The sequence below is a fragment of the Haliotis cracherodii genome, unplaced genomic scaffold (assembly GCF_022045235.1).
Source record: "Haliotis cracherodii isolate W230 unplaced genomic scaffold, xgHalCrac1.p SCAF_6, whole genome shotgun sequence".
Lineage (NCBI taxonomy): Eukaryota > Metazoa > Mollusca > Gastropoda > Lepetellida > Haliotidae > Haliotis > Haliotis cracherodii.
The window spans coordinates 51,264,382-51,282,562 of NW_027266319.1; the positions used below are offsets into that span (position 1 = coordinate 51,264,382).

General features: G+C 40.2%; 1 protein-coding gene across 1 annotated transcript in view; it reads right to left on the bottom strand.

The window, feature by feature from the left end:
- Positions 1-208: 208 nt before the first annotated feature.
- LOC139444604 (F-box and leucine-rich repeat protein 13-like) overlaps positions 209-18,181 on the bottom strand; it is a 49,030-nt gene continuing 31,057 nt past the window's right edge. The window contains exons 11-23 of the mRNA XM_071225509.1: positions 14,555-14,717; positions 13,879-13,979; positions 13,405-13,534; positions 11,720-11,818; positions 10,286-10,406; positions 9,504-9,666; positions 8,393-8,512; positions 6,737-6,863; positions 4,758-4,895; positions 2,937-3,017; positions 2,335-2,417; positions 1,426-1,506; positions 209-561 (exon numbers count right to left, since the gene is read on the bottom strand). Of these exons, the coding sequence (XP_071081610.1) occupies positions 480-561; positions 1,426-1,506; positions 2,335-2,417; positions 2,937-3,017; positions 4,758-4,895; positions 6,737-6,863; positions 8,393-8,512; positions 9,504-9,666; positions 10,286-10,406; positions 11,720-11,818; positions 13,405-13,534; positions 13,879-13,979; positions 14,555-14,717 (1,489 nt within the window). The 3' untranslated portion in view covers positions 209-479. The remainder of the gene's footprint in view (positions 562-1,425; positions 1,507-2,334; positions 2,418-2,936; positions 3,018-4,757; positions 4,896-6,736; positions 6,864-8,392; positions 8,513-9,503; positions 9,667-10,285; positions 10,407-11,719; positions 11,819-13,404; positions 13,535-13,878; positions 13,980-14,554; positions 14,718-18,181) is intronic.

Here is an 18,181-nt window from a genome sequence, read left to right on the forward strand (position 1 = left end):
CATCGACTTCAATCATCACATCAGGCATCTGATAACAGAAATCTAACACCAGACATCAGACATCTGACATCTGACATTGACTTCAATCATCACATCAGGCATCTGCTAACAGAAATCTAACACCAGACATCAGACATCTGACAACAGACATCTGACACAGACTTCAATCATCACATCAGACATCTGATAACAGAAATCTAACACCAGACATCAGACATCTGACAACAGACATCTGATAAAATATCCATTAGACATCAGATACCATATACTATGGAGCAGAAGAAAGTTCTTGGCCACTCTCATCACTGAGATCTAGAGGAAGAACAAGACGAAGCACACTTCTTGCAGGTTAAAGGGCTGTACTGATACTCCTCGCTGCTTCAACTCAACCTGGTTTAGGTCAGTTCTAGGCCAGATCATCTCATGCCTCCATGGTAGAGCGGATCTTACTCCGGTGAAGCCCTGCTCCAGCCTGCAGCTCAGTAGCCAAAGAACGCTGGCACCTCGTCTGAGCTGTACAGCACCTTGTCTATGTGCTTCATCATCTTCTGAGCTGCATGTCTGAAACAGCCATTGCCTCATGTCAGCAAGTCAGCGCTACATTCACAAACTAGGAGCTTCACATTTTCACCCATTGCTTCAAGACACCAAGAATATCCAGCTCAAAAAGCCTTTTGGGGACAGCTGGGGCATAATTATGAGTGAGTTTGGAAACAAGCTAATTTCTTTTGATTAAAATACCAGGCCCTCCTCCCCAGACCATGAAATGGTTGGTCCCAAAGTGATGGGCAAATACATGGATTGTAAATTTATTCAAATTATTCAAAGATTTAAAGAGTATTTTTTAACACACCTTGAAGTCCTGAATTATATTACACATTTCACTACAATAATGTGAGGGAGACTGGCTGCACATGATTCACGGACCAGTGCTAGGATCAGGGCATGCAGGACCCTGTGATGCCATACATGACCTGGCGCGGCTTGCATAGTGATGTCAGCTTGGCGTCTCGTACACAACGCTTGATTTGCAACAGTTTTGTTCTTGGCATATTGTACAATATTTCTGCATTTGGAATGCAATGATTGTCTATTTCAACATGCAACTTTAATTTGGCGCTGTGTATTGTATCTCAATCTCAAATTGTTCCATGTTTTGTTTGTTGTTTAACGCTGCACTTAGCAATATTCCAGCTATATGACGGCGGTCTGTAAATAATCGGGTCTGGACCTGACAATCCAGTGATTATCATTATGAGCAGCGATTTACGCAACTGGGATACGATGACATGCATCAACCAATTCAGCGAGTCTGACCACCCGATCCCATTAGTCGCCTCTTACAACAAGCACTTTGTTCCATGGACTCTCCAAGCTTGGCATGAGCACACTTCCCACCAGTGGTGTTTCCACCAGTACACTTACTTGGAGATTCCCTTGCAGTACAGCATCCTGAGAACCTGCAGCCTCTTGCACCCCTTCCTCAGATACTTGATGGCCTTGTCGCTGAAACACATGCATCAGTGAGTGAGTGAGTGAGTGAGTGAGTGAGTGAGTGGGTGGGTGGGTGGGAGGGAGGGAGGGAGGGAGAGAGAGAGAGAGAGAGAGAGAGAGAGAGAGATTTACACTGGGGGACTCCAGAAATAACCTGATGGAGCCCTGCAAACTTTGAATAGAAGCTGTCCTATTTTGTGAAATAAACAATAACTTGAATAAGTATAGCAAATACTTAATAATATTTGAGCAAATGTCTCAAAAATTCTTTTGAATCCTGTTAAAAATAAGAAACAATTCTGGCATTTTCCCTTTATTTGATTGTTTATGCAATGTCCGACATTACAATGCAATGGCCACTGTCAATGGCAGTCTTAACAATAGGACAAGGTAGGATAAGGGCTATCTTGGGGCAACAGGATCTGCATATTGTAAGAATTACAAAGCAAAACTAATAGAAATGGTTAAGAAAGTTATCAGATATGTTCACATGAATGAGACCTAAACTTTGGCTAAACTAAAGGCTGGTTTTATGAAGTGTTTTTCTAATATTTGAATATAGTCTGATTTTCATTGGAGATGTACATAAAAACATAAGGGAAGCAGATTTTCATTACTGGGTAGTCTTTGAACCTATTGCAACACTTCGTCTTGCAGCTAAACCTGTGAATGCAAAAACATTTGCAGTGAACACACAAGGTTTTTTTTCACGGAGCAAACAATATTTCATGCTTTTCAAATCTCATTTTCTTTCTTGTTATCATTTTCTAAGGTCAACTGAATCCATGAATAAGTTTTATTAGTTGCGCCTAAGACTTGTTTCTCTACCAGAACATGTACCTGATGAGGAAACAGCCGCTGATGTCCAGCTCCGCCAGATAGTGACACACACCAGACAGATACTGCAGACTCAGGTCCGTCACCTGCAGACAAGGGGAGATAATTCAGACTGTACATGCATATTATATGCTTTGATACACATCACTGGAAGTTGGAGCTAACTGCTGGGTTGTTTTATTACCCAAAGACCAGACAACCAATACTTGCCATTCATTCTGTGAATGAATCACCAAAAATGATTTTTTCAATCAAGTTCATTAAAATTGTACCGTGAGTGATGCCTCTCTCCATCAAGACCTTACAAACCCTCCACAGGTGGTCGCATCAGGTGTCAGCTTAAAAACAATTTAGCTTCATTCTTTACAACATCTTTTCGAAATTTCTTTCCTAATAAAAACAAAACCATCCAGACACCATGGTGCTCAGAACAGGCTGTATCAAATCTCAAAACACATATCTGCGGCCTTTAATATTTGCATTCAGAACTGCCATTTATATTCATTTTCGAGATACACAAAAATGAGATATGCTGCTATGGATGCCTAGCTTCCATGTACTGATGTTTTTGAAGCCTCAGCAGCATGTGAACTTGTAAAACCCACCAGTTTGCATCCAGCCAGGTTGAGCACTGTCAACATGCGACAACAGAAGGCAAGGTTCTTGATGGCTCCATCTGTTATTTGCTGAAATCATGAGTAACAAAACATTTATCAGTGGTGATATTTTAGTGAATAACCTCCATGAGTTCTGGTGAATATGAATTATCTGTCCCAAGTGAATTGTCTAAATCCCAAGCCAAATGCTGAGGGAGACCAGTCATTTATTGTAGGGGTGGGTGGGTCAGAGGTTTTTGATGCACTATGCACTGAAAATAATAATCCTCCCTAAAGCTTGTCATATTTTTGGATGACCCTCATTGTACAATGTTTTCAGGACCCTCCTTGAAAAGACAAAATCCAAAAGCACTTTTATATTTTATTAGAAAATGTCAATTTTCTAAGGACCCTCCCAAATATGTGATTATTTCTAAAACCCTCCCCTAGCGATTGTCATATGTTTGGGTGCCCCTCCCCTGATTCCCTCTGACCCACCCAGCCCGATAATAAATGACCGGTCCCTTAGCCTTGTAGTGCTATAGGAGATGTTGAAAATGTAAAATCAAACAACAGATGAACGGACGATGACAGCCAAACAACAGCCAAGACACAACATTTGATGCAAGTTCACTTGACTCGCAGTCAGATTACTTTTACTAGAGGTGTTGATGATCAGTATATTGTCACATTATTGTTTGTGTGTCAACGTCAACTATGCTCTACACATGGTTACATACAACCACTTAGGACCGGGATCGGGTCCAACACTCAACCACTGTTCTACCATTCAATTCTATGACTGGGGCAGGCAGATCTTGTGTCAGGATTGTACTTTCAAATCTGTATCGGTGCTTATGGCCTGTAGTAAATTCACGTATCATAGTACTTGTCATAATAACCTGCAGTTTTTTAAATGAGGGCCTGAAGACTTAGTCAGGGCCTGCAGCTTCTAAAGTCTCTGGGTCCTGATGGCAGCCTGGTATTTGTTTCGTATTTCAAACCAAGAGTTGCATCCCTTAGATCTACCAGAATCTGACGATCGAGGTCTTAAAAGCCTGGTTTGCCCTGGTTATGATTCTAGGTTTGTCAGCACCATACCCCTGCTTGTGGTTTCTCCAAAAGTCTATCACTTTCAGCTTTCCTCCAACACAAAGCTGACACACCATGATATAACTGCAATACTGCTCATGATGGCAATCACTGGATTGTCTGGTCCAGACTTGATTATTTACAGGCTTTCGTCAAATAGCTTGCATATTGTTGAGAGCGACATTTAACAACAAACAGCAATCTCATTAAAATCAGATCTTTGTTCTCGTTACCGCTAAACAAAGATCTGAGTACATCCTTTTACGGGTCACATCAGACCGACCTTGCGCCAACCTTGACCGACCAATGGAATGACCAATCAGAAGGCAGCTTTCTCGTGCTTTACGGCACTAATTTCAAATTGGTGTCTATGCTTCGAAACATATTTTGACAAATTCTCGATTACAAATTTGAATCCTGAACGAATGAACATTCTGGAATGGCTAATAGATGTCTAGATTGTATGGATTCAGTCATTTAACTCATAACTATCGTTTGGAATACCCCGTGTTAACGTTTTCGAGGTTGCATGATTAGAAAGTGCATTCCGACTGTCACTTTCATAATCTGGTAAGCAATGCTCTGATTGGTCGGATGAAAGGTCGTTCTGACGTGACCCCTAATGGGATATATTCAGGTCTTTGTTTAGTGGTAGCGAGAACTAAGGTCTGATTTTAATGAGATTGCTCACTCACTCACTCACTCACGTACTCACTCACTCACTCATCCATCACTTACCATACAGTGAGACAGGTCAAGTCTCTGCACCTCCTTACACTGCTGGGCAAACTTCTGCAGTCCCAGGTCAGTGATGCCCATACACTCGGACAGCGTGACGTCCTGGAGCCGGGTGTTGTTCCCCAGAGCCGACAAGCCCTGCAACCATCATCACTGTACACTCACGAGCCAAATGTTTGTCAACTTTCCATGAAACTCATGACTTTCTATGTTATTTCGGTGCAGCAAAAATAATTTATTTATAATAGTACCAAAATAGACAAGAATTGGCATGGACATTCAGTAAACATTGAGCAAATGCATTTTCTTTCACCCTACCAACACTATATACATGTACTAAATTACAAAATCACAAAAAAAGTCTAATAATATTCCTATTATAATTTCAATTGGTGTTGAAAAGAAAATGTGCCTATGGACACCTACCTCATTTACATTTGCAATTGTGAGTGGTTTTATACCTCTTTTAGCAATATTCTGGCAATATCACGGCGGGGAACACCAGAAATGGGCTTCACACATTATACGCATGTCGGGAAGTAAACCCGGGTCTTCAGCGAATGATTGCAATTATAACGATAATGAGTAGATGGTTTAATCACCTTTGTTTCAACCATATATATGATGTCAAAAGACTCAAAACGTCAAAACTGCAGATGTGAAAATTATTCATGTTACACTGAAATAACATAGAAATCTGTGGGATTTCATGGCTGTGTAGTCCTACACTTAGAGACTAACTCAGAGATAAACCTACTGTGTTTTCAACGTTTACCAGGTCTCAGACGTTTACCATTTCGGTGAAACCCACGGGCACGGGTGTGGTGCTGACAAACCTACAAACATAATTGGGTCGAACAGGGATTTGAACCCACGATCATAGGTTTCCGGCATGCCCAAGAGCCACAACTCTGCACAGCTAATTGCGGTGCCTTAGACGACTGGGCCACCCGTGTCCCCACGTTTCATATGTAGATTTCATACAAATAAATGTCATTCAAAACCGAAGACATTAGCTATTTGAATTTTTACATGAGAAAGCAGATGGATTGAATAATAATAATTTTTACAAATACAATTAAGCAACATTAATATTGGAGCACCAAACATTCACAACACTGAGATGCATTGGCTGACATTTGTGTGGACACATTTCCAACAACTTGGTCCAAGGGAGGCTACTCTCATTTGCAACACTAAGTTCAAGCCTGCAATTCCTGCAGCAGTGACAGCTGCTATGACAATGCGACATAATGTTTTGTTCATTATTGATGTTCTGAACCCTAATAATGCCATGATGCATTACTTCAATACAAGACTGAAATTCTGTCCACCATCAAGGCTTCAATAGTTTGTTCTATGCTAGATCAAAGGCTACTGCACAAAATCAGTGGACAGATATGAAAATATATCAATAACTTTATGAGTTTTGAGATGCAAGTTCCCTGTGTGGGAAGTGAATGGGGTGCCTGGTAGGATGAGATGGTAATGTGGCTGTTAAGTATTCGCACATCACAGGCAGCTTGGGTTTTATACTCCCCAGGGAGTTGTGAATGAACTTCGAGTATACACTGATCCATTGACTAGGGTAATAATGTAGCACTTTTTTTTAGCATGCTTTAGGATGGGGTTTTGGTGCATTATAAATATGCACGTTATTATTGTTGTTGTTGTTGTTGTTATTGTGATTATTATTATTATTGTTATTATTGATGGGGATTTAGTGCATTATGAATATGCCAATTACTACTACTACTACTACTACTACTACTACTATTATTATTATTATTATTATTATTATTATTATTATTATTATCATTATTATTAAAACTGTAATTCATGTTGAAGAAATAATGAGGTACACAAAAACAATTCAGCTATATTTTGACCTACCGAAGGTAACTGAATAACAAAAAGTCATAAAAACCACAACCATTACATAAACCTGTTGTGAATGATGTTATACACCATGACGTTACCTGGTCAGCACAGTTGCAGCCGGAGAGGTCGAGTGAGATGAGGCTGTGTGTCTGTCCCAGCAACTCGATGCCAGCCTCGCTGATGTGCTCGCAGAAACACACACTCAGGTATGTCATGCTGTGACACCTGCAGCATGAGTAATTCAAGGAGTGTAAAGGACAGCATGTATGTGAACACGTTTTTGGAATAATTATTTTTTTCCAACATTTCAAAAAATAAACCATGATTTATCAAAAATAACCCCAGGAGTGAGATCTCACTGAGTGGGTGTCCAATGATAGATCTGATCTAGTGACCTAACTGACTGTAATAATAACATATGATTCAGGAAGCCTGCTGCTGGGAATTTTACTCTAAAGTTAAAGAAAAACTACATTTCAAAAGAAAACAATATTTGAAAGCAAATAAGGGTAAGATTTATCGCAATCAAGCGAGGTTGGAAGAAGGCAGGATTACTGTGAGGTAACAGTGACACTAATTGGTCTGTTTACACTGTCATTTGTGATGTATTGCGTGACTATTCTGCATTCATTTGTGTTTTTAACTTATTGAGTAACTTGTGGTTCTGGTTGATGATTTCAACATTTGATGACATGTTGCAATGAATAAAGTATGTATGTATTAGTTATACTTATTTTTGCGTTTTTAATTTTTGCGACTGAGTCTCCATCGCAAAACTCGCAATAATAAAACAGTCGCAAAAAATTCCCTGTTTACAGTATGTAAGCCTTATGGACTTCAGTATTTATTTAAGAATTTACTTATGTAGTCACCCACATTGGGTATTGGTATATTGTATATGTTTATTGGTACTTCTAGACCAGAGAGACCTTATAAAAAATAATCTGCCTAAAATCTGGTGAAAGTCAGAAGACTTCTAATTTGCATGTGTTCCTATGCTGTCCCAAGTCTGTCACATGTTCCATAAGTTCACATCAGTGATATATGGCTCAGTTACAACACGCACTTTGACGCTATAGTGCATAATACTCTGCAGCAGAGTTCTTTTATTACTCACAGAATTAGAAATAGCCGAGTTCATAAAAAGTTGCACTGGTGCAAATATCACTTCTCTCACACCAGTGTATTGTTTCCGTCATCCGGACATAATTGTTGAAGTCTTTCGAAATCTAATTGTGACGTTAGGTCGCAATGATGTCACACTAGAAATAACATCATAGCTGAAGATTTTGACATTATTCAAGAAACAAATTGTGGTTTTCTAGGACAGCGGTGGTGATTGGAGTTCAAAGGGGAGTTCAAAAGGACTAAGAAATAATGGGTCATGAAGATATTATTTCACTCTCATGTGTGCCATACTGATTGTATGAAACTTGCGAAAATTTGTGTATTACCCTCGCTCTCACTTGGGAAATACAAGAATTCTTACACGTTTTGTAAAATCAGTATGACACACATGCTCGTATAATAGTCACTATGTATGCCTGTATTCAATCAGTAAATAACAATATGCAAAGAAACACAGAGTTGTCATACTACTTTTTTCAAATTTTCATGTATGTTTGTATGCAAGCAACACAAAAGGTATTAGGTAATGGTGATTTTATTTTGCATATTTATGGAAAAACACAGTTTTCTGGAGATCAGTAATTTTTTCCAGCTTAGCTTTCTGTGCTGTGAACATGGTCTCTCACCTCTTATGTAGGTTGACCATGGCCATGTCGCCCACCCTGATGCAGTTGGTGAGGTTCAGCTCCCGCAGCTTGGGGGCACACGACCCCTCCACTAGATGCCTCACCCCCGTGTCAGTGATCCTGGAGGGAGCGTAAAATGTCATGGTGTTTTTAACTGATAAACCTGCTCAAAGTCTTGAAAGGTGCAAAAAGTATGTGCATAGGTGAGAATGTATTGGGTCAAAATGCATCCTAAGTCTGATGTTCCTCGCAGGGTCTAAACAGGAAACAAAATATTGCATCATATACATCATGTACTCATAAACTTGTGGGAAATGCCAATAACATGTAAAAGTGTATGGCTGAATCAAACAAACGTAATTGTCCTTGTTGCCAGTTTCAGATCAGTTGATGTCCTGGGACATCCTGAAAAAGACCTACCGTATTCGACGTAATAAGCACCCAGGGCGCTCTCAAAATTAGAAATAGGGGGCTCTTATTAGAATATTATTTTAGTGAAAAAAAAACAGAGTCAAAAGGTAAATTTTGTGGTTTATGCTGACAGCCTGAAATGTTTATGTATGACAGATATATTTTTCCAGAATTTAATTGCCCATAATTAAGTGTGCATATAACAGATGAGTGCGTATTCTAAGCGAATATATAGGTCTTGTGTACATTGATCAATCGGAAGGGATGCTATTTAGGATTGTTCACTGGCCAATTTATTAGCGAATATCGCTGTGGGCGCTTATTAGAGCGGGGCGCTTATTAGGTCGAATAAGGTAATGCCATTTGTCTCCAGCAAAGTCACTGATTGTTGCAGCATGTACGTTAAAATAAACTGACATTTAAAGTTTGATAAGAAATACAACCAAACTTCAGAGTGTCCATCTTCAGTATATCACAAGTTTCATTATGAAGGCTGAAGAGCATGAGCAGAGATGTCATCAAACATTCCAGGAAGGAACCTGTGCCATATGTGGAGTCTGTAGACATCAAGGCGATCACAGAGGTCCCACAATCTCCATGCCTTACACCTATAAATTATAACTAACAGTCCCCAGGACGTAAACATAAATAGACCCCGGTCATCCTCATCTCTGACTCTAGTTTCTGCTACAGCGAGTACCTGACACAGTCGGCGATGTTGACAACAGTGAGGTTCCTGCAGTTCTGTAGTGCCTTCATGGAGACGTCGGTGATGCGCTGGCAGTCAGTCATGTAGAGGTGCTCCAGGCCGACACAGTTCTTCCCGATGGCCTTCAGACTGACGTCCGAGATGCGGTTGTTGCCTAGAAAGTGAAATACATCTAGAGTTGTTCATTCATTCACATAAATAATATTTATAACAACATATGATAAGTGTAGGTGTATTAATGAGGACCATACACTAAACATACAATACATACATATAAAATATATATACAAGACATCAAACTGGAAGTGAGGAATAAATAGAGGATATTCACTGCATCTTGATAATTATTTAGATTATCCCTTCCAGTGAATAAGAAAAGTTTATTTTTCATCAGTGATCGACATCTTCGCATCTGTTCCAGTGGATCTTCTGTCCCTATTATCTCTGCCAAGATTTCGTGGGTGCAACTTTTCGGTATCTTCAATTTCATCATTACTAAAATGTGACACTTCATTGTAAATAACCATAATTGTTATCATTCACTGGTCAGCACTGATGGAGAACATGGCATCGTGGAGTGAACTAACCTGTGATTTGTACAATTATGCAAATATCTTATCAGCTTTAAATAGTTCAAATGTCCCCAAATTGGTAGATATGGGGTCTGCCAATATCCTAAACCAACTTTAGACATTTACTAGTGAACATGTTATAGTCTGCAGGTTGACTGAATAATACGATGTGTTCACATATCTGAAAGAATGCACTCTTACCTTCAACCTTTATCATCTTGAGCCTCTTGGACTGAGCCAGTTTCTTGAATGCTTCATCAGTGAGCAGTGGGGAGCCGAGGAAGGACACTGTGTGGATCTTGGTACATTTCTCAGCAAGTGCCTGAAGTGTTGCATTACAGGTAGTTAGTTTATAATGAGTACAGGCGGATCAAGATTTTGAAGAAGGGGGTGAAGACTTATAACACAGCCAAACACAGAGATAAGGCTTAATTAGTCACATTTGTTAACTAAAGTTTTTTAAAGCATTTTTTCAATGATTTTCTTCGGAATGGTGGGCAGAGCCAGCTAAATTACTAGTAAAAGTAATCTGTTTGAGTCACTTTAAAATAATATAGATATACTAAATGACTAACATACACATAAGTGTAGATCATCTTCCTGAGGCATGGGTGTAAACTGACAACAAAAGTCCAGTTTCAACCCTTGCTGAACAACACTGGAATTTCCTGGTTCGATCGTAGCGACACCAGTGGCCATTATGAGTAACGTCCCTTCTATTTCCCTCCTATTGACCAATCAGATTCATCCTCTCATAACACTTGCATTAGCTTCAAACAAAAAGGATGGTGCCCAGTCAAGGCGATCTGATCGATAATCAAGATCTATGTTGTAATAAAATGGGTCTTACCTCACGAAATGCAACAAATCATTTGAGCACCTTGATTAAAAACATTAAAAATCTGCATGTTGAAATCCATGTTATTTATGAACCGGATGTCTAGTTTGATGGACGATTGATTGGACTATACATAGACTCGTTAGTCCAGCCAAAACTCTGGATTTACAGCCTAGTTCAGCAAAGGTTGTAACTGGACTTTTACAGTCAGTCATTTCCCTTGCCTCAGGAAGATGAAATGTAGAAAATGCTTCTGTTCTTATTTCCTTTTATATAAGAGTTATTTCCTAACAGGCAACATAATGTGGTCAATCTCATTAAAATCAGATCTAAGTTCTCACTATCGCTAAACAAAGATCTGAGGACATACCATTACGGGTCACGTCATAATGACCTTTTATCCAACCAATCAAAGCTTCGGTTACCAGATCATGAAAGTGACAGTCGGAATGTGTTTTCTAATCATGTAACCTCGACAACGATAACAGGGGTATTCTGAACAACAGTTACGGCCTGTATGACTGATTCCGTCAAAATTATCATCTATCTCTCGTTCCATGGGCTAAAAGTTTGAACGGAGGAGGCATTGCACAGTACATGGGAAGCACTGCCATACAATCTCAACCATATATTAGACATTTCAGAATGTTTGTTTGTTCAGTTTTCAAAATTTTAATAATTGTCATAATTCTTAAAATACTTTTCATATGGATCCCTGACTTTTATGAATTCTGGCACTGTTGCACAAGTGTTAATGCAACACTGTCCAAGCTGTACTGTACCCTTAGCCAACTTACAATGACACATTCATCATTGAGTGTAGGGAACTCATTGAGAACTATCGTCTGGAGGTTGTTGCAGCCGTTGGACAGGTTATTGAAGCCTTGGGGTGTTATCTGTTGACATGAAGAGGACTTAGCTTCAACAGATGTTAGTAGCTTGGTTTCAACATACATTCCATCACCAACATGGCTGTCATGTTCCAAGTAAGATGTGATGAAGTATCTGTGTACTGGGACACAGTTTTCAATGATTTGCAGATAATATTGATATTGTATGAAGCTGGATAGGCAATTCAAACATCAATAAAGTGCCTCACAATTGACAAAACAATAATGATATTTTAGGTTTAAAAAATAAAAACTTGGTTCTCAGGCAATGACTTTTGAAAATATAGTGCAGCGGGCATACTAGGTTGTAACCAAATAAAAAGTTGTGCACCATCAACCTGGGAAAGGGCCTCCCTACATAAACAAGCATACAAACTCCTATTGGCGCCATGATCATAGCACCATATGTGCAGTAAAGCAGTGCACATGTGAAGAGAAGTAACTCTGTGCCATATTGGATCACATTGTTTTTAAGTATGAGGACTTTTTAGGTTTTTTTAAAAATGGAAATAAAAACGAAACATGCGGAGACTTTATGGTGGTGTGGGCGGTGCGTGAGAACCAAAACTATTATATTTTTTTTAGCCTTAAAAGACCTGGTGAAATTCTTTGTACTTCTTGATCAGGCACAAAAACATTTATCAGACAAACAATTATCCCACTTTGGATGTAGTAGTATGTGAACAGATTTCAGTTACATCACAGCATGTTGGCTAAATGAGGGAAAACAGTGTATCTCTTTGGTGAAATGCACAAGCACGGTGTGGTGCTTACAAACACAGTTACATAATCATGTTGGATCTGTGCTTCTAAGCAATGATAAGCAGATCCTGCCACATACAAGGGGAGAAATTCAGCACAGCTGTTTGCAGTGCCTCACAGAGCTAGCCGAGCCCCCTGTGATGAAAGCAAGATGAAATTGGACATGCATGTCCCATTAGGGTTACTATCCAGTATCGGGTGGTAAGGCCCGCTGACATGGTCGTTGCATGTCTTATCCCAATTGCGTGGATCAATGCTTGTGACGTCAATCACTGGCTTGTCTTGTCCAGACTGGGTTATTTACAAACTGACATCATATAGCTGGAATATTGCAGAGTGTGGCATTAAACAACCAACCAACAAACAAACAAATATTGACAGTCTGACATGTCTGCCTAGTCAAAGATTCAGCAAGCTGCTTAGGAAGGTGTCATGAAGCAAGGGAGGTAACTCTTATTATTGTCTGATATTAATTTATGTACATTTTCAAAATGTTTTCCCAGATGAAAATTTTTCCTTCTCATTTTACCTTTATTGAAACTATCGACAGTGTAGGGCAGCATCAGTGTGAAGTATGGACAAGTCAACATGGAGTGTTCATGCTCCTGGCGTCTTTCAAGTGTGCTCCAATGCCAGCAGTCTAGGGAACCCCTAAATCTTTAACTTTTAACATTTGGGGTATAACTAGGACACCTTGACTTTCATGCTTACTTTCGACCAATGACATGCCATCAATGTATAGTCATCAGGCCATGGGCAACTGCAATGCACAGATAGTTTGAGCAACCATAAAGCCTGACGATACTGCGGAGATCACACTGAACTCTGACCTGCAGACATCCAGAGAGGTCAAGGTACTCCAATTTCTTGCTGCACTTCCCGGAGGCCAGGTACAGCAGCCCTCGGTCGGAGAACTTCACACAGAAGGCCAGGCTGAGGTACTGGAGGTAGTTGCAGTTCCTGTGGACACGCAGCACCGGATCACAATCTCATTATTGACCAGGTCATTCATCATGGGTAAACAATGTGGTCATTTTACTGTATACATTCTGCACTGTTGGGAAGTGAAATGTGTCTAGTAATAGTTTCTTTTCAGCCACCATCATAACAGCTGAAAGAAGTTTGATCAAAAATTGCCGCGATATTTATTTTTGTGGTTTATTGTTGTCACTGGGGTATATCATCACAAATGACACGGACAATTTGAGAAATATTTTAGAATATTTCTTGTATCCTGGGTACTAAGCCACCATAGTGAACCACCAAAAAGGGCTGATAGTAGCATGAGTGTAGAAGTCACATACTTGGCTATTGCCCGCAGTGAGGCATCTGTCAGGTTGGTGTGGGAGATGTTCAGATACAGCAGGATGCGGCAGCCCTTGGTTACCAACTTGAGAGTCTCATCCTGCAAGATAGATCATGCTAGTGAAGATGTTATCCCCTCAGCCATCATATGCTACATGTCAATAGTCTGTACATTCAGTCTATAAAGGGAAATTCTCAAGGTACAATATCCAGCTAGAGAAAAGTCCTTTTTTGCCAAAAAACAAATGATATACACTTACATCTGTACCCAAACAAACCGTTCCCCATCACATCATAATACAATTGATTATATTTAAACGTACAAATTCAAAATGTAAGGAAAGAAATGATTATTAATACACCTCTCATAAAAGCCAGAACTAATATCTCAAAGAACATTAATAGTATGGAAGGGAGATAACCCAGTAGTCATACAAAAAGGCAGACCACTAGAAAACTTTACATTTGCACTTTGCTTGAGACTGATTTAGTGATAACAGCCTATGATAAGCCACAGTCCGCAGTATGTCTGTTATATCACAATACAAAACCAAATCTGGGTCAGGACACCAATGGTTGATTGCTAGATGAACTATCAACGCCACTGATCACCCATTGTAACATTCGGTCCCTCATCTTACAGAGTACTGTGCTGAGGACTAAGCAAGGTCTTACGTCTAGTCCATTACACTCCGACAGATTGAGGTCCTGTATGTTGCGACACTCGCTGACGGTGATGAAGGTGGGTTTGGTGAGATGCTGGCACCCCCGTAGGTTCAGATGGATCAGGTAGGGGCGGGACTTGAACAGGAGGCGTGTTGACACTTTGTCTGTTACACTGTTAACAGATGGTTACATGTAGGCTGGTTCTATGCTATATTATCTAATCAAGAACATTCCATATATTATTCGAGATCATAAACTGTTTCTTCTAATTTGTTTGGTAGTGGTGTGATACAAACATTCTAATTTTTGGCGTAAATCAATTACTTATCTATATTTCATGTATTTACTCTTTACAAAGTAACAAAAATTACTTAAAATAAAAATAAACAATATACATTATATTGAAAGACATCTTCTTTCAGCTTTATCAAGATAAGAATTAACACATCCTTTCTGCAAGGATTTTCATCTTCTGTACATAAAAATAAAATAGAAAGAAATTGTGTACATGTCTTGATTGACAGGAATATGACACAAATGTTCAGAAAACAATACGAAAAGCAATTTCTGCATTATTGTGACAAGCAATGCAATACTTTATCTAATGTCTCATTAAGATGACACTGTTTACTCTGATATGATACCTCTCTGCATGGAGATCTGACAAACCCTCTAGTGAGGTGAACCCTCAGCAAATCTTTACCACCAACTCTACATGAAGGAGGTATGTGTTCTTGAGCTAATCAAATATCAACTGTCTGAAACGATTTACCTTGAAACAGAATTTTTTATTTTAAAAGAAAACCTAAACAAAACAAATATACCTTCCCTGACATGGCATTCAGAAACAACAGGGTGTATTAACTATCCATAACAATGATGTGGCCTTTATTATTTACATTCAGAACTGGATGTTTTAGTTCGTCTTCAGAAATCAAATATGCGGCCAGCCCACTAGTTACGAAAATGTAGAAGCCTCAACACTGATTGGCTGATTAGAAAGTTAACTTGACACGACCACCATGCAGGGTTTGTCATATGTTCATGCTGAAAGGTATTATATCCGAATAAAATATCTGATTTTAATGAGGTTGTGTTTCAAGTGCACATTTCCATTCCTATGGCTTCAAGATGAGGTGGAAATGGTATGTCCACATCATAATGCACTGGATATACATGTTGGATATATATGCAGATGCTAGGTTAGGCTGACTGCTAGGATATACATGTATAAAGGGAGCTTAAGCATCGTCATAAATAAATAAAGTAACTAAAATGCAAATATTGGTTATTATAAATTAATGGAAGCAAAGATTTTGTTTGTTTGTTTTTTGTTTGTTTAACGCTGCACTCAGCAATATTCCAGCTATATGACGGCGGTCTGTAAATAATCGAGTCTGGACCAGACAATCCAGTGATTAATATCATGAGCATCAACCCACGCAATTGGGATTGATGACCGTGCATCAACCAAGTCAGCGCGCCTGACCACCTGATCCCGTTAGTCGCCTCTTACTGGAAGCATAGAACTGGGAAAGAACAGAGGATATCTATAACAATGCAATAAAATGTGTTTTACTTTGAAAAACATTCATGTGACATCACAAATCAATATTTGATTAGATTTCATTGTGTTGTGAAAGAAAATAAAAGTGTGTCACAGCAGGCTGGGTTGTAACAAATGTGTGTCACGGCAGGCTAGATTGTAACAAATGTGTGTCACGGCAGGCTAGGTTGTAACAAATGTGTGTCACGGCAGGCTAGGTTGTAACAAATGTGTGTCACGGCAGGCTAGGTTGTAACAAATGTGTGTCACGGAAGGCTAGGTTGTAACAAATGTGTGTCTCAGGAGGCTAGGTTGTAACAAATGTGTGTCACGGCAGGCTAGGTTGTAACAAATGTGTGTCACGGCAGGCTAGGTTGTAACTAATGTGTGTCACGGCAGGCTAGGTTGTAACAAATGTGTGTCACGGCAGGCTAGGTTGTAACAAATGTGTGTCACGGCAGGCTAGGTTGTAACAAATGTGTGTCACGGAAGGCTGGGTTGTAACAAATGTGTGTCACGGAAGGCTGGGTTGTAACAAATGTGTGTCACGGGAGGCTAGGTTGTAACAAATGTGCGTCACGGCAGGCTAGGTTGTAACAAATGTGTGTCACGGCAGGCTAGGTTGTAACAAATGTGTCACAGCAGACTAGGTTGTAACAAATGTGTGTCACGGAAGGCTGGGTTGTAACAAATGTGTGTCACAGGAGGCTAGGTTGTAACAAATGTGCATCACGGCAGGCTAGGTTGTAACAAATGTGTGTCACGGCAGGCTGGGTTGTAACTAATGTGTGTCACGGCAGGCTGGGTTGTAACAAATGTGTGTCACAGCAGGCTAGGTTGTAACTAATGTGTGTCACGGCAGGCTAGGTTGTAACTAATGTGTGTCACGGCAGGCTAGGTTGTAACAAATGTGTGTCACGGCAGGCTAGGTTGTAACAAATGTGCATCACGGCAGGCTAGGTTGTAACAAATGTGCATCACGGCAGGCTAGGTTTTAACTAATGTGTGTCACGGCAGGCTAGGTTTTAACTAATGTGTGTCACGGCAGGCTGGGTTGTAACAAATGTGTGTCACGGCAGGCTAGGTTGTAACTAATGTGTGTCACGGCAGGCTAGGTTGTAACAAATGTGTGTCACGGAAGGCTAGGTTGTAACAAATGTGTGTCACGGCAGGCTAGGTTGTAACTAATGTGTGTCACGGCAGGCTAGGTTGTAACAAATGTGTGTCACGGCAGGCTAGGTTGTAACAAATGTGTGTCACGGCAGGCTAGGTTGTAACAAATGTGTGTCACGGAAGGCTGGGTTGTAACAAATGTGTGTCACGGAAGGCTGGGTTGTAACAAATGTGTGTCACGGGAGGCTAGGTTGTAACAAATGTGCGTCACGGCAGGCTAAGTTGTAACAAATGTGTGTCACGGCAGGCTAGGTTGTAACTAATGTGTGTCACGGCAGGCTAGGTTGTAACAAATGTGCATAACGGCAGGCTGGGTTGTAACAAATGTGTGTCACGGCAGGCTAGGTTGTAACTAATGTGTGACACGGCAGGCTAGGTTGTAACAAATGTGTGTCACGGCAGGCTAGGTTGTAACTAATGTGTGTCACGGCAGGCTAGGTTGTAACAAATGTGTGTCATGGAAGGCTGGGTTGTAACAAATGTGCATCACGGCAGGCTGGGTTGTAACAAATGTGTGTCACGGCAGGCTAGGTTGTAACAAATGTGTGTCACGGCAGGCTGGGTTGTAACAAATGTGTGTCACGGCAGGCTAGGTTGTAACTAATGTGTGTCACGGCAGGCTAGGTTGTAACAAATGTGTGTCACGGAAGGCTGGGTTGTAACTAATGTGTGTCACGGCAGGCTAGGTTGTAACAAATGTGTGTCACGGCAGGCTAAGTTGTAACAAATGTGTGTCACGGCAGGCTAAGTTGTAACAAATGTGTGTCACGGCAGGCTAGGTTGTAACAAATGTGTGTCACGGCAGGCTAGGTTGTAACTAATGTGTGTCACGGCAGGCTTGGTTGTAACAAATATGAATTGCGGTGTATTGTTGACTGAGACATTAATGTAACAGGTACTGAAGCTCACCTTTCGTG